This window comes from Colobus angolensis, unplaced genomic scaffold (genome assembly GCF_000951035.1).
Source record: "Colobus angolensis palliatus isolate OR3802 unplaced genomic scaffold, Cang.pa_1.0 Scaffold18, whole genome shotgun sequence".
Lineage (NCBI taxonomy): Eukaryota > Metazoa > Chordata > Mammalia > Primates > Cercopithecidae > Colobus > Colobus angolensis.
This window is the reverse complement of record NW_012114932.1, coordinates 617572-634736: the sequence shown is the minus strand read 5'-3', so window position 1 is coordinate 634736 and position 17165 is coordinate 617572. Positions and strand designations below refer to the sequence as shown.

At 47.0% G+C, this 17165-nt stretch overlaps 1 protein-coding gene across 1 annotated transcript in view; it reads left to right on the top strand.

Annotated features, from left to right (window-relative positions):
- The window catches only part of DOCK3 (dedicator of cytokinesis 3), a 606207-nt gene that overhangs the window by 569261 nt on the left and 19781 nt on the right, over positions 1–17165 (top strand). The window contains exons 38-48 of the mRNA XM_011939302.1: positions 1706–1792; positions 3143–3247; positions 7680–7821; positions 8880–9046; positions 9195–9281; positions 9749–9928; positions 10883–10966; positions 11088–11204; positions 13630–13751; positions 14978–15116; positions 15641–15788. Of these exons, the coding sequence (XP_011794692.1) occupies positions 1706–1792; positions 3143–3247; positions 7680–7821; positions 8880–9046; positions 9195–9281; positions 9749–9928; positions 10883–10966; positions 11088–11204; positions 13630–13751; positions 14978–15116; positions 15641–15788 (1378 nt within the window). The remainder of the gene's footprint in view (positions 1–1705; positions 1793–3142; positions 3248–7679; positions 7822–8879; positions 9047–9194; positions 9282–9748; positions 9929–10882; positions 10967–11087; positions 11205–13629; positions 13752–14977; positions 15117–15640; positions 15789–17165) is intronic.

Here is a 17165-nt window from a genome sequence, read left to right as displayed (position 1 = left end):
AATTAGATCCCATTTGTCAATTTTGGCTTTTGTTGCCGTTGCTTTTGGTGTTCTAGTCATGAAGTCCTTGCCCATGCCTATATCCTGAGTGGTACTGCCTAGGTTTTCTTCTAGGGATTTTATGGTTTTAGGTCTAACATTTAAGTCTTTAATCCATCTTGAATTAATTTTTGTATAAGGTATAAGGAAGGGATCCTGTTTCAGCTTTCTACATATGGCTAGCCAGTTTTCCCAGCACTATTTATTAAATAGGGAATCCTTTTCCCATTTCTTGTTTTTGTCAGGTTTGTCAAAGATCAGATGGTTGTAGATGTGTGGCATTATTTCTGAGGGCTCTGTTCTGTTCCATTGGTCCATATCTCTGTTTTGGTACCAGTACCATGCTGTTTTGGTTACTGTAGCCTTGTAGTATAGTTTGAAGTCAGGTAGTGTGATGTCTCCAGCTTTGTTCTTTTTGCTTAGGATTTATTTTCTTGACAAGGCGGGCTCTTTTTTGGTTCCATATGATCTTTAAAGCAGTTTTTTTCCGATTCTGGAAGAAAGTTATTGGTAGCTTGATGGGGATGGCATTGAATCTATAAATTGCCTAGGGCAATATGGCCATTTTCACGATATTGATTCTTCCTATTCATGAGCATGGAATGTTCTTCCATTTGTTTATGTCCTCTTTTATTTCATTGAGCAGTGATTTGTAGTTCTCCTTGAAGAGGTCCTTCACATCCCTTGTAAGCTGGATTCCTAGGTATTTTATTCTCTTTGAAGCAATTGTGAATGAGAGTTCACTCATGATTTGGCTGTTTGTCCGTCATTGGTGTATAAGAATGCTTGTGATTTTTGCACATTGATTTTGTATCCTGAGACTGCTGAAGTTGCTTATCAGCTTAAGGAGATTTTGGACTGAGACGATGGGGTTTTCTAAATATACAATCATGCCATCTGCAAACAGGGACAATTTGACTTCCAAAAGATGTATATATTTTTTAAAGGAGGAAATGGATAATATCACCTCTTAATGAAGGCCACTGCAGCCTTCCCTCAGGCTGTTGCATGGACATGTTGCTATAACAGGAGCCATACCACAGAAAGCCTGGAATCTAACTAGGCAAGGATCATCTGAAGCCTAATTTAAGGTCAAATAGTTCCATAAAGGAAATTGTCCGACCTACTGCCAAGTCCTTGAGTAGGCATTTTCTTCTTGATTTCCATACTTGTTTTTGGAGCTTAAACAATCTTAATCTAAAAATCAGTGTTTCATTAACTTATCAAATAAATCTTTACTGAGTACCTGATACATCCCTGGCATTATTCTAGTCTCTGAGAATAAAACAAACAGGGTCCCTGCCCTCTTTGTGTTTATCATCTGATTGAGACTAATACAACAAAAAAGTAAGTAATTTTTTAAAATTAAGATAACTTCATAGTAACAGAACAGAAATGGACAAGGAAGTGCCTATTCTTGACAAAGTAGTCAGGGAAGGCCTCTTGGAGGTGGTGACATTTGAGCAGAGACCTAAAAACTATGCTTGAGCTAGAAACCCACACGGCTGTGTCATGACCCCCAAATTGGTTTTGAGGCATATGTTCTTTGTGACACGAGTTAGAGCTGGCGGGAGACCTTTTGTTGTGTGTCTTCTGATGTGTTTAATGTGGGCTTTGGCCATTCTGAGGATGAGATGCTGAAGCCCTGTTTCTATTTCTGACACAGAGCTGGGAATTTGGGATCCCACTATGCAGGGAGCTGGCGTGTCAGTACGAGAGCCTCTATGATTACCAGAGCCTCAGCTGGATTCGGGTGAGCAGTGCCCCTCCCCCCACCCCAGCCCTGACTGGCATCAGTTTCTAAATGAGCATTCTCTATGGGCCTAGACCTTGGTTTAGTGCTGTGGACAATACAAGAGAAACAAAAGCCAAGACTCCTGCCCTCAGGACACTTGCAGTCTGACTAGGAAACCAAAAATAACACCTGAAAAATAATTGTATGATATGGACCCCAAGAGCCATGGTGCTCAGAGAAGGGATAAGTGGCATAGGCAGGATAGGATGGTGGTTTCAAGAAGGAGAAGGAGGTGGCAGCTCAGCTTCACAGAGAAGCTTTTCCTGGAATGGTTTTGTTTATGGATGCTTCATCCAAAATCTTTATAAGAGCTTTCCCCACTTTGCTTATGGTCAATTTTAAACATGTTGTACTTGCTGCCTTCTTTGATGCAGAATATTAAAAAATTAAATCAAATGTCCGATGGGCTTTGAAGGTCTGCACCAAATTTTTTCTGGTTGCTGGTGCTGGGTTCTCAATCATAATGGCTGCTGATTTCATCAGTGAAAAAGAGGCTAGCAGTCTCAACTCACCCTTTCTGCACCCTCATCCTTGTGGCTAACTCTCCTGTTCTCTGATCCAGATTGGTGTTTGGGCATGTTCCTCTAGCAGTGGCTTCTTAACCCGTTCTGGCAGGCTGGCTTGATTGAATGCATTAGAGCTATCTTCCCGATCGAAGTTTCAGTGAGTTTTCTCTGAATGTGAAGCCAGGTCAGCCACAATTTAAAAAGTTACAGACCTTGGAATGCTAGACATCATGGATATCAGTTAGCTTTTCAAATTTAAAATATCTTAACTTGGAATGAGTACCAGTGCTGTTAGCATCTGAGCCTTCCTCACTACAGTTGTTAGCATCTTTAGTCAGATAATAGATGAACAAGAGTTGGACTGATGCAAAATGGTGAGAATTGCTGATAGCGAGCTACAAGCAACCTAGTCAGGGGTCAACTGGTATAGTGAGTATTGGTCAAAACCAGAAATCCCTGGGCAGAAAAAGTCCATGTTAAAAGTGTGCCTCCTGTACTCCCAAGTACAGGAATCTGTAGGGCTGAGTCCACTCCCTAGGAAGGACATTCACAGCAGCTACACAGGGCTGCAGTGGGCAGGCCTGTCCCCATCCCACCATGAGACAGTGGTGATGGAGGGCCTTCTCTTCCGTAATGCAACTCCCTGGAGAGAGGCTGGTCATGTCTAGAGGATCACTTACTTCTTATCTAGATTGAGTTGCCATGATCCCTTTCCGGAAGACAGTGTCCAGTTGGGCCTAGGAGAACTTGCTTTGGATACCAGCAGCAGTCAAGCCAACCCAAAGACCTTTCTCATTCACAGAAAATGGAGGCCAGCTACTATGACAACATTATGGAGCAGCAACGCCTGGAGCCTGAGTTCTTTCGGGTCGGCTTCTATGGCAGGAAGTTTCCTTTCTTTCTTCGGGTGAGTCCATTCAGATGGTCACAAGAACTTACATAATTTTACATATAATTCACTTAAAACCTGTATTCTTTTCTTCCCCTTTTTGCCTTTTCTGCTGAATACTTTTTTACAGAGGATAGACCAATTAACAACAGGCATTTGGTTTTATTTGACTGGACTGGCTGCCAACTTCAGACTCTGTTTTAGTCTGCTCTGTTATTCTGTAGCTACCAGGAATGTGTGAGGGTGGCTTTCTTACCAAATCAATGGAGTTTCTTCAGGAAGTGACCAGGGTCTAAGTATGTCCCATAGGTACCTTCCAACTTCTGCCTCCAGTGCCTGGAACCTCCACTGTGACTCTTGTCAGCCATACAGGGCACCAGTAAAGCCCTGACCTTAACAGTAGACTGACCTCTTAAGGTTTGTCATCTGAGATGATGGTTTTTCCTCCTGGCTGCACTGTAGCCAGCATGTGGTTCCTGGGATCCTGAGGGAGCTGCCAAGCACTGCGTTTGGCTGTAGAAAGCCTCTTCTAGGCAGCCAGTTCTCTGACCCAGGATGACAACAGCCTTTTCTCCCTACCATTCCCTGGCAGGCTGAACTGGAATATAAAAAGAGTGGAAAGGATGACTGAGCATAGATCTGCTGACACCAGTTGTGATTTTCTTATTTATTCAGCACAACTCAGAGGCTCCAGGAGTAGTCAACATACACTGTAGGCTGAGTCCCATAGAGATGTGTTCTCAGATGATCTAAATGAAGCTGCCCTGATGTGTGGGCCCTGGAGCAGTTGAGACCTAATCTCTGATCACCCCCAGTTCCAATATCTTTAAAGTTCACTGTCCACAAGTCTCAGAAAGTAGCTGGGAAAATTCCCTTTGATATGTTTGGGATCCTGTCTTCTTGGAGAAATTGGGTTAGCCAGTGAGCAGTAACAAGCTTGTTATCACATCAAGGGTCAACCGGGCTTAATAGCTCCTTAAAAAAAGCTAGTCTGCTAGCGGCAGAGTCCAGGCTAACCACATTGCAGAAGTAAGGCAGGTCAACTTGCACTTTTCTTGGGCAGTAGTCATTCTAGGCTAGAAGGAAAAATGATCTGTGTGGGCACTGGTAATATGACAGGAACAGCAAGCTCACTGCCTAATTTACCTAGTTGTGATCCCCAGGAAGGCTCTAACCCTGTTCCACAGGAGTGTGTTTCTAGTAGCAGAATGGGAATGAGTAGAGAGAATTTCTTTTTTTGAGACAGAGTTTCGCTCTTGTTGCCCAGGCTAGAGTACAATGGCACGATCTCAGCTCACCACAACCATCACCTCCCAGGTTCAAGCGATTCTCCTGCTTCAGCCTTCCCAAGTAGCTGGGATTACAGGCATGCACCACCACGCCCAGCTAATTTTGTATTTTATAGAGACGGGGTTTCTCCATGTTGGTCAGGCTGGTCTCGAACTCCCAACCTCAAGTGATCCGCCCGCCTCGGCCTCCCAAAGTGCTGGGATTATAGGCGTGAGCCACCGCGCCCAGCCAACAATGAGTAGAGAGACTTTCTTAAGAGGACTGGGCCTCCTTCATCTCTAGTGACCATCCAACCCAGGCATTTCAGAAGTGGCATATTTACTAGCCCCATCAACATAGATCATATAAGAACAATGGAAGTGGTGGAGGTCAGCAAAAGAAGTAGTAGCAGCTGTACAAGAATTAGAAACCAAAAGCATTTCCAGAAAGTCCTTTGACAAACTAATGATTCTGGTCTTGTAACTTGCCTTTTTCTCATTTTATCTTTGCAAATTACGCTTTCTGGTCATTTTCTTCTTCTTGTGTAGATCCACAATTTGTACATCAAAATTGAGATTTCACTGTAAAACATCATTATTTTGGATATTACAGAATCAGGCCCTGGTGTCCCCTGTTTCTATTCTGCCAAGCAGGAATGCTCCATCATGGTCCAACCTGTTTCCCACCCTTTCATGAGCATGTCACAGGGCACATTAGTGTCTCAGGGTGCTTGGAGCTTTCTAACAGGTAGGACCTGGCATAAAACCTGCATCTAAGCCATCCAAACCATGCTCACAAGTAACAGTCCAAATGTTCAAATGTGGTTTCAAAGACCCTGGTAATGGAGGAAGACTAACAAGGGGTGTTAGGAAATATCACCCATCAATACATTCCCATCTCCACACAAGATGCAATCTCAAGGGGAGGTATAATGCATGTATAATTCATGCATACAAATTTCCTCAGCCAACCCACATGCTACCTTCCCTTATTTCAGCTGCTCAGTTCATCTGTGGCAGATATAATAAGTCCCAATGGAGGTAGCTCTTTGCCTTGCAGATGGTGAGAACCAGGTACAAAGAAGTGGCGGCCAGATCTGTCTTTTGTGGGAATGCTGGGGCTCTTGCCCAGGCGAACATGAAACCAACAGTCAGCCTCAAGGTCAACACTGTGTGTGTTCTTCCTGCTGGGCCTTCCCCAGAAGGCTAGGCTACTCTCCTACCATCCCTGAATGCACAGGCCATCTATTACTTTAGCTCTGTCAGCTTGGTTTCTCTGGACCATCTGCCTGCTTCCCCTCACAAATGTGATTATCTACTAATCTGCAGAGTCAGGAAAACATCCAACCCTCCCTTCTTGAGGGAATTTATATTTCTCATTATTTGACCCATGAACAGACGTTGGTGAGGGTTGTACATATGAATGATATGAAAAGGCCAGTTCTTCACAAGTACTTTCTTTGTCAGTTTTGTTTATCAAGCCAAAGATGTAGAAATGCCTCTGTCCTTTGACTACTGGTCTGTTCCACTGGAGAGGCCAGCCTGTTCCTCCTGACCTTAACTTCCCTTCTAGCGTGCCCTTCCATTCTGATTCATCCAGACACATGGCCCAGGCCAGACGCAGTGGCTCATGCCTATAATCCTAGCACTTTGGAAGGCTGAGGCAGGTGAATCACCTGAGGTCAGGAGCTCAAGACCAGCCTGGCAAACATGGCGAAACCCCATCTCTACTAAAAATACAACAATTAGCCAGGCATGGTACAAGATGTCTGTAATCCCAGTTACTTCAGAGGCTGAGGTGGGAGAATGACTTGAGCCCGGGAGGTGGAGATTGCAGTGAGCCCAGATTGCAACACTGCACTCCAACCTGGGCAAAAGAGTGAGACTCCATCTCAAAAAAACAAAAAAATAATACAGATACATGGCCCAGCCTTAGCCAAGTTCTCCCATAGTGAGAGAGGAAGTAAAAGAGAGACAGAAATCCTATTTCAAGAAGGTCAGGGTGTTCCAAGGCCTGCCCTGTGATTAACCCTCTCCCGGGAAGCATATGGCTGGCCCTGTGATGGCTCTCTCTCTCTTTCTTCCTTTGAAGACATGCCAAGAGGGCCTGGCAGTGCCTGATACCATTTTGTTGAAATGGGTCTGGTTAGGCAGTTGGTTGGGCAGACTGTGTCACCAGTGGGTTTCAGGGGAACTTGCTCCAGCCACCCACTCATGACCAGCTATGATATAGGCAAAGCAAGCAGAGTTGGGGGTGCCTTGTCCACGAAGAGAAAAACTGAGACATAACCCAAACTAAATGTGACATAACGTAAAATTTTAAGAAATTTGTACTTAGAATGATGTCTATTTGTTCTGCTGACATGTTTGCAAAGGAGTTTGCTGCCAAAGGGTTATTAATGCAATAAACAGCTACTGAATGCCTCCTGGGCACTGGGCAACATTAGACTGTTTGTCCCAACTAATAAAAGTGATCCTTCAGAATCACACACTTGATCACCGCCCCCCCCCCCATTTAAATTTATTTGATGGCACCCATAGCAATCACTCCTTGGTAACATTGGAGTCAGGGTCAGGGTCTTCCAAGGCCTGCCCAGTGATTAACCCTGTCCCAGGAAGCATATGGCTGGTTCTGTGATGCCTCTCTCTCTCTTTCTTCCTTTGAAGACATGCCAAGAGGGGCTGGCAGTGCCCCTCTACCCAACTGCTTTTACCAGTTCTCTACACAGACACCTTCTTTCCAGCTCCACCTTTTCCTGTCTTGATTGATGTTGCCCTGGTTGTCACGGTATCCACATAGATTGCCCTTCTCCACTCATACCATACCATACCAGCCTGACCTAGGTGGACCTTTCAGGACATTTTTTAAACATAACTTTTTCTAAAATCACATCTCCCACCTTGCTCTCTTTCCTGTGTAAGGTTTTTCTCCTTCTTCCAAGCTTCTTGCAGCCTGTACCCTTCCCTCGGGGCTGCCACACCACAGGGTAATTCTCGCTTTGTTTTTCTTCTCCCTCCTTGATTGTCTGGGGACTGAGGGCAATGCCCTGTGCCTGTCCCAGGGCCTGATACAGAGAAGGCTCTTAAGATACGTTTGTGATGTATGTAGCTACTGACTCCAGTGTGGAGGTTGGGGGCTACAAGCAAGGTATACATAGAGTATGCTCTTATGTTTGTGGCAGAACAAAGAATACGTATGCCGTGGCCATGACTACGAGAGGCTGGAGGCCTTCCAGCAGAGGATGCTCAGTGAGTTCCCGCAGGCTGTCGCCATGCAGCACCCCAACCATCCTGATGACACCATCCTACAGTGCGATGCCCAGTGTATCTTTTGATACTGGGTGGGAGGACAGCAGGGGCCCTGGGAGTGAGGTCCACCCAGTCAGCTGCCCTCTACCACACTGCCAACCATACAGGTTAGATATCCCATAGCCCTAAACCTGAGTGTGTCCTCATTGCTTAGCACACACTTAGAAATGCACTAATGCCTCAAAGAGGAAGCACTGGCGTGCCCTTAGCAGTGGGTGGTCTAGTCATCAGTGGGGCTTCAGGAAGGTCTTTATCCCTCAGACTGGCTGCTTCCAACAGCTTAATCCTCACCCTGCCCTATGAGGAGTCTGCCCAGGCAGCCAGGAGCAATCACTGTACAGGGTGACTTGGGGTCCTATCAGGGCTCTTGTCACAGGAATACCACCTGTGCTGTGACCTGCTCCACTCCCATGTGTACTGTTATTGTCCCTTGTCTTCGTCAGGTGGACTGGGGCGGGCCCAAGGATGTGCGGAGTGGGAGAGGATGGGGAGTTTCTTTGGTTTGGTGGCACTTGGAAATCTGAATGGAAACACTGCCCTCCCCCTCACCTTTCACACACAGCTTCCTTGGGGACCACATGACAGATGCCATGACTATGGCAAGCTTGGTTCAGAGAAGGGAGGGCAAGTGGACTCTTATCTGCCTTTTTTCCACAAAGATTTCAAACAGTATTTTATTTAAAAGTTGTTCTTCAGTAAATATACTTTACCTATAGAGGGGAAGCCCAGACCCTTGCAGCCTTCTCTCACTCCCGTGGGGTGGATGCCTGCATTCCCCTCTTTCCCTTTGTTTCTTAAAGGGGCACCGGAGAACACTTGGCTGTTGACATCTCACCTTGGTTGAGTGCTCATGAAACTCAACTACTAGAGCAGGGAGAGGGAGAGAGCAGATAGAGATGTACCTAACTGTGCTTGGGTCTAATCTGCCCCTAGAGATGCCATTGCCTCCACCACTGGGCTGTCAGTAAGGAGCAGGTGCTATGGTGCACTTCTCCCCTTTGAGGAGATAACAGGGGTCAACCTCTCAGGTCCATCTCTGGCAAGTCTGCATTTCTCCTTCACTTCCTGCCCAGACTTGCAGATCTATGCAGTGACGCCCATTCCAGATTATGTGGATGTTCTGCAGATGGATAGGGTACCAGATCGCGTCAAGAGCTTCTATCGCGTCAACAATGTGAGGAAGTTCCGATACGACAGGCCTTTTCACAAAGGCCCCAAGGACAAGGAGAACGAATTCAAGGTGAACAAATCTAGGAAAACGGGCAGTATGCACAGCAAGTCCAGGGGCAAGCTCAACTTTCTTGGGAACTCACTGTTTTATCCCTCAGGTAGGCAGGGTGTGGCAAAACTTGCCTAACTGCCCACACCTGCCTGTTCCCTCCCTACAGAGCCTGTGGATTGAACGTACCACACTGACCCTGACCCACAGCTTGCCTGGCATCTCTCGGTGGTTTGAAGTGGAGAGGAGGGAACTGGTGAGACATGTCTCAGATGAAGCTGAGCTTCACAACTGCTCCCTCGGCCCCAGCTCTGGGGGCCCTTCTCTAAGGACTGAAGAAAAAGAGAGCTTCGGCCACCTGCCTGGCCTAGGCTCCCACAGGTCAACCCTGTGCTAGGATCTTTGTGTATCTTCTCTCATCTAATCCATACAACACCCCTGAGCAGCAGGTATTTTCAACCTCCTACTTTACATATGAGAAAACTATTCTCTGAGATTCAAGAAAGCAGAGTGTTCTGATTTCAGAACTAGTGTTCTTCACTATTTGCTATACTCCAAGTGCCTATAAATCAGAAAACAGAAGTGGAAAGGGTCCAGGGAGTCTCAAGTTCACAGGAACAAGGAAGGGGAATCAATACCACAGATCTTAGACCCCAGGTCTCAGGAATATGATGAGGGGTTATCATCATTTCTGGGATGACTCTGTGTGCTGTGTACCCCTAGGTGGAGGTGAGCCCTCTGGAGAATGCCATCCAAGTGGTTGAGAATAAGAACCAGGAGCTACGCTCCCTGATCAGCCAGTATCAACACAAGCAGGTGCATGGCAACATCAACCTGCTAAGCATGTGCCTGAATGGTGTCATTGATGCAGCTGTCAATGGAGGCATTGCACGCTATCAGGAGGTGAGCTGTGGCCACAGACCAAACCCATGCAGGCAGCCTGGCTGGGAAGGTGGCTCACAGGCTTCTCTTCTCAAGATTGTAGTCTCTTTAGGTAGCCTTCCTTACATGCCCTCTCTTGGCTAAACTAACTTGGGATGGTCCTGGAATGAGGCCCTAAGCTCCCTATCACTCCCTATTTCTTTGGCATAGTTCTCTGGTAGGGCCTTTTCCTCATTTTTATTCTCTGAACTCTGAGATGGGTAATCTGTAATCCTGATTATGGGAAGATGTTAAGTGCCCTCCAAGAGGAGCCTTGGAGCCCAGCCCATCATGAGAAGTGAGTCGTAGGCTGGATAAGAGGCTAGCCCCTACTCCCAGTCCACCAGTCCTGCCTGCCCTACCTAGGCCATCCTGGCTCCATAAGGGACTGGGGTCAGCATCCAGACTTAGATGGCTTGGCCACGTTCAATCCTTCTCAGACAAAAAACACACCTCGCCAGGCGCGGTGGCTCATGCCAGTAATCCCAGAACTTTGGGAGGCCAAGGTGGGCGGATCACAAGGTCAGGAGATTGAGACCATCCTGGCTAACATGGTGAAACCCCGTCTCTACTAAAAATACAAGAAAAAATTAGCCAGGCATGGTGGCGGGCACCTGTAGTCCCAGCTACTCGGAGGCTGAGGCAGGAGAATGGCATGAACCCAGGAGGCAGAGCTTGCAGTGAGCCGAGATCACACCACTGAACTCCAGCCTGGGCAACAGAGCAAGACTCCGTCTCAAAAAAATAATAATAAAATAAAATAAAACACACACACCTCTAATTGCCAGAAGTTCAAACAGGCCAGACTGGTGTATGTACCTATGAGGAGACAGCCTGGCTATGTTTTAGGTGGCATTAGTGAACTCTAGTCTCCTGGGCCCCATATAAGTAGTAGTCCTGGGAAGAGTCTTCCTGACTTGGCCTTTCCTTTCACAGGCCTTCTTTGATAAAGATTACATCAACAAGCACCCAGGAGATGCTGAGAAGATCACCCAGCTCAAGGAGCTTATGCAGGAGCAGGTATGTCTTGGAGAGCTTAGGGACCAGCAGCCAGGTGAGAAAAGCCATGCACTACAAGATGGCTTCAGTTCTCAGGGGCTGCTCATGGTTCACAGAGTGGCCTTGTTTGTGACTCTGATAGGTTCATGTCCTTGGAGTTGGGCTAGCAGTTCATGAGAAGTTTGTGCACCCAGAAATGCGACCTCTGCATAAGAAGCTAATTGATCAGTTCCAGATGATGCGGGCAAGTCTCTACCATGTAAGTTGATCCCTGTCCTGCCCCTGCTGCAGTAGAACCAGGTGTCACTTCCTCCAGACCTATACCACAAGCCAAAGGAAAATAGGAGGGAGGGAGCCTGGGCGGGGGCCAGGTCAGGGAGAGAGGCTGTCCTCCCCACAGAGGGACAGGGGACAAGGATGGATGCTATATCCAGGGGAAGGATGCTAAGGATCCTCTCACTCACTCACTCCCAAAGGAGGAGCCAGATTCAAGGGCAGAGAACATGTTTCAGAGCACTGTGCTAGTGAACAGGTTTTCATATGTGGAGGAAAAGAGCTAAAGTATATGGCCCACATGTAGGGATCTTTTTGGAGATGTTTTTCATCTCAAGAACCTAAAGAGGTAGGCATGGCCTGAGCCAGCCTTCTCTCCCCATCTCCCTCCTCCTCCTCTTCTCTTTCTCTGCCCTTCATTCTTTCTCCTCCCTCTAATCGTTCTCTTTTCCCTCTTTTTAGTCTTCCCCCAGCTCCCTTTCTCCCTCTTTCCCTCCCTCTCTCTTCTTCCCAACTTCCTCTATCATGTCTGGTGATCCAAGCTCACATCTGAGATAGTCTAGGATGAGCAGTACTTTGATGCTAGCGGTTCTTAAAGGGGTCAGCCAGGTCCTGGGGCTGGACCAGGCTCCTGAAAGTCTCCCTAACTCTGGCCCAGCTCTTCAGCCTCCACAGTAGCATTTGGCCCAAGGACTTAAACACACAAACAGGACTTATATTCCAGGACCAGTATTCCTTGGCAGGGTCTTAGAGGAAGTGCTGACTGGCTGAGGATAGAGCCCCCTAGTCACATACCCAAACCTCATTTTCAACTGTGGGGCTGACTCCAAATGTTTTCTAGAGATCCCTTCCTGCTAAACAGGCTGTCTCCCAGATCTTAAGGGGTATGAGCCCAATTACCTGCTGCTACCTGGCACCCAAGCCAAGTTCTCTTCTCATCACCCAGGACCACTGGGTAGTGGCAGGGTGACAAGAAGTAGAGCTGTTTGAGCTGCACGAGGTTGTCATGAGCAAAAAACATCCCCCTCTAGGGATACCCATGGCCACAGGAGCCCTGAGGGAGACTGAACTACTTAAACACAGTGGGCCTGACCCATTTGGGGCGGACCTGCTGTGTTCTTGGATGCTGCAGGTTCTAGTCATCTCCGTCCCTCCAGGCTCCCAGTGCAGGTCTCAGCCTGTGTGGACAAGTGTGGATAGGATGAAAAGAGAAAAAGAAGCTTGTTGTAGTTTGAGGGGTAGGGGCACATTTTCTAGAGGAAAGCCTGGAGATCCTGAAATTTCTCCCATCTGTTAGGATTCTCCCATGGTATTTCAAGGTGAAATATGCAGAGAAGCTCTTTTACATCTCCACCTTAAAACTGGAGTGTCGTTTAGTTAGGAACTTGGGCAGTATTGCTGAGTCTGGTGGGTATTCATTCCACTACCTCTCATTTCAGGGTCTCCTGCCTGTTTGACTGGTCTCTGCTGTGTGCATACATCCCCATCACAGCAGGTGACCCAGGCAGGCTGGAGCCTGGCCAGTGGGGAGGTTCCCTGCCATGTGGGTTGCAGCAAAAAGCACAAAACACTTTCCTATATACATCACATTCTTCCGTGTGCACACATATCCTTTATCCAGCTACAGAAATACATTTTAGTCCTCTGTATGCTTTGGAAGAAGTGGGTGGAAAACCTGATGCTTCTTCACACCAAGCTCAGAAATATCCCCAGTGGACTTAGGGCCCCTGTTCACTACAGATTTTGAAGGACTTGAGGAAACCTGAACAGTTATTTCTTCTGAGTTGCACACAGGGATGCAAACAAACATGCTGTCACCTAGTAGGGTTTGAGATCAGAACTGTGTGCCCAGAAATCTGTATACTTAATATGAATTAATTAAGCTAAAATAGATCTGTGCTATTTTTCAGTTACATACATCAGGATTTGATGTTCTGTCTCCCCGTAGACTGTGTCACAGACAACCCAGGTGACTAAGAGCTGGGCCATTTAGCAGTCTAATAAAACTCGACACCAATCCTTATGTAATTGGTGCCCACTGATTGACAACTAATAATAAGCTCTTCCTCTCCTTTTTCCCAAATCTTGTTCTACTTATTCCATAGTGAGAAAACCTGTTAACACACTCCTGTGAGCTCAGACCAGCTTCAGTTCATTCCAGATGTGCTTCTCTTAGTGTGGAGTCAACCTAGGGCCTCGCACATGGCCTTTGGTCTAGGTTCCCATGCAGTTAGGAGGGTGTTTTAGTCATAAAGGGGGCATTGCCCAAAGGAAGCAGTTCAGGTTCAGCCAACCATATGACTCTTCTTTGTTTCTTTTAGATTTTTGATCACCAGTCAGTTCTTCCCTCACATCCCTTAGTTACTTATTTATTCTTTACTCTCTATGAAGGGGCATTCATTTCTCAACAGGAGTTTCCAGGTTTGGATAAGCTAAGTCCTGCATGTTCAGGCACCAGCACCCCACGGGGAAATGTTCTGGCATCCCATAGCCCCATGAGTCCGGAGAGCATCAAGATGACCCATCGGCACAGGTATGGCCTTAGGGCTGGGGAGGGTTCCCTCTGGAGAGGTGAGTCTAAATTATCAAGGGTCAGACAAAAGAGTCCTTGTGTATACTCATATTCCCTCTTACCCATGCACACAGCAAACACTTATGTGGCTCCTGCCATAGGACCCACACCCTGCATTCAGTCAGTCACTATCCTGGTTAAGAGAAGTGTATACATGATATTGTGGCAGCATGGAGGAGGGAGCATTTGGGGTAAGTCTTGAAGGATAAATAGATGTTTGCTAGGGGTTAGGAGGGTGATAGGGCAAGATCTAGGCAAATTGACTGACACATGCAGAAGCCTCAAGATATGAACAAGCCAGCCTGGTCAGCACTCTGAGTAGAGCCAAGTGGCTGGAGTGCAGGATTCCAGGGCATGGAAAAGGGGGATAGGACCAACTCTGAGCCTTGTTCATGCAGGCCTTTGGACTTGATCCCAAGGAGAATAAGGATCACCAAGTCAGTTTTAAGGAAGAAACAGCATAGTGATGTGAACCTCAAAGACTGGTTTGCCTGGGCTCAACTGAGAATACTGAAAGTCTCTAGGCCAGGAAGGCCAGGTTGGAGGAGGAGACCAGTGAGAGGAGCCCCTCACTTAGGCTTGTTTTCCAGTGTGAGCGGCAACTCAGCACAGAATGGGCACTTAGTAAATAAGGAACAAATGAATGAGAGGTTTTCCTGGTATTGCTAGAGGAGAGCTATTGACAAGCCTTTTGGCCACACAGATATGGAAAGAGGACCACAGATAGTTCACAGCCAGCTATTTTGGTAGCTTCCCACACTAGGAAGAAGCCTCTGACCAAGGAGCAGATCCCATCATGGTGTTGGGGGTGGGGGGGTGGGCACTGACCCAGACGAATACCCCATAGAAAGGGGGACCTGAGATCTTTGACCTGATTTGGCATATCTCTTTATTCCTCCTGAGAAACTGCTAATGTCGTTAAACTGAGTGGCCATAAGCCATGTAGCTATAGGTAGAGGCTTGTCCAGTGTACCACACCATTGTCTCTCCCAGACCAAGGGCTCCTGAGTAGCAGGGTACAGCTCAGGACTGCTCCAGGCCTCAGATGGGTATGAGCATTGGCTGTGGAACCCTCCAAACCGGTGGTAGCTGAAACCAGGGATGACTGTTCCACACATTCTGCTCTGTTGTCCCCCTGCCACCTGCCATCAGCCTGATTCCTCCCTATTTCCCACTCTTGCTCACAGCCCCATGAACTTGATGGGCACAGGCCGCCATTCATCATCCTCTCTCTCCTCACATGCGTCTAGTGAAGCAGGAAACATGGTGATGCTGGGCGACGGCTCCATGGGTGATGCTCCTGAGGACCTGTACCACCACATGCAGGTACAGAGCTGTCCAGGGAGAGTGGGCCAGGTCACCATGCCTACAGGACTCACCTTGCTGTTGCAATGTCTGATCTGAGGGCTGGCAACCCTGCCTAATTCTCTAGCTCCGAATTCAGAACACCCCTCATCAGAGCTAGAAAGCCGCCTTTCCTCCACACACCATCCTAAGTATCGGTTCCCAGGCCTTATTTCCCAAGAAGAAAATAGCTTCAGCCCTGGTTGCTTCAAGAGATCCCATGGGAAAGATCCTCTGCCAGAGTGCCCCCTTGCCTGGCATTCCTGTTGGCTTAGTCCTGCTTCCTCCGTGGTCACCGTAGTATGGCCAGCCCAACAACTTTGTTCCATGTGGGTGGTATGGGTGGCCCCTAGTGCCCAACCATTAGCCTGGCCTCCATCAGGGCTCAGGGTATAGCATAAGGCACTGGGGCAGAGCACCTCAGGACATGAAAAATCCAACTCTGTGCCAGCCCTAAAGTCCTGGCCATTCAGACCTCTATCCTGCTGATTTTTCTCCCTTTGCAGCTTGTGTATCCCAACCCCAGGTACCAGGGCTCAGTCACCAACGTCTCTGTTCTGTCCTCGTCCCAGGCAAGCCCTTCTTCCTCCAGCCTGAGTTCCACTCACTCAGCACCATCCCAGATGATTACCTCTGCCCCTTCCAGTGCCCGAGGTAAGGATGGCAGGGTGCTACTTGCAGAATGGAGAAGAGAGGTCTTTGTGAACCCCACTCGGCTTCCCGTTATCTGTGACTGTGTCTTTGAGAGCAGCCCTGTGACTTAGAGAATACTCATTTGTGCTTTTACCACTAAGGACTCGAGAGTTCCTGCCTCCAGGCCTCTTCTCTGGCTGGCTTTAGACTCCACTCTGAGCAGTGGCTGCTGCTGTGCAGCCATTGCATTTCTACCTCAGTGAAAGGACACACAGCTTAGAAGAAAGCTCACTTCTTTCCCATTGAAATTTTTGCTAGAACAAAGATCAAAGTCAAGGCAAAAGTTAGTATTTTGTCTTGAGGAATCAGGCATGATGACAAAGTATGGAAAAGTAAATCGGGAGACTAAAATTAACCCTGGAAAATGTTATTCTAAAACAGTAACAGCAACCAAAAAGTTTTTCTTCAGTTGGGAAAGGCTTTCTCAGAAGAGATGGCTCTGTAAAAACCCATTTACTTTGCCAATTATTACTTGTTTTCTAGTTCAGTCGAATAAATATTGTTCTTTGAGAGCCAGCATCTTTTTCACATTCTAATCCTAGTTCCCAAGTGAAAGTTGATTCTGTCCTTGTAGACAGAAACATTTGCTGTGGAATGGAAATTAGCTGTGGTAAATAGGATCTAATGCTTTCCAGGGTTGGCTTTGCAGGGTAGTGACAGTGGTCTGAACTTGCCAGCCAGTCACTTGCTCTTGCTTCCAGGCTTCAGAAGGAGGGAGTCTCTTTGTTCTTCTCATTATTATGAAACCAAAGAAAAATAGCACAAATTTATTTATTTATTTTTATTATTGTACTTTAAGTTCTGTGGTACATGTGCACACGTGCAGGTTTGTTACATATGTATACGTGTGCCATGTTGGTGTTCGGCGCCCACTAAATCGTCATTTACATTAGGTATATATTCTAATGCTATCCCTTCCGCCTCCTGCCACCCCACAATAGGCCCCAGTGCTGATGTTCCCCACCCTGTGTCCAAGTGTTCTCATTGTTCAATTCCCACCTATGAGTGAGAACATGTGGTGTTTGGTTTTCTGTCCTTGCGATAGTTTGCTCAGAATGATGGTTTCCAGCTTCATCCATATCCCTACAAAGGACATGAACTCATCGTTTTATGGCTGCATAGTATTCCATGGTGCATATGTGCCACATTTTCTTAATCCACTCTATCATTGATGGACATTTGGGTTGGTTCCAAGTCTTTGCTATTGTGAATAGTGCTGCCATAAACATATGTGTGCATGTGTCTCTATAGCAGCATGATTTATAATCCTTTGGGTATATACCTGGCAATGGGATGGCTGGGTCAAATGGTATTTCTAGTTCTAGATCCTTGAGGAAT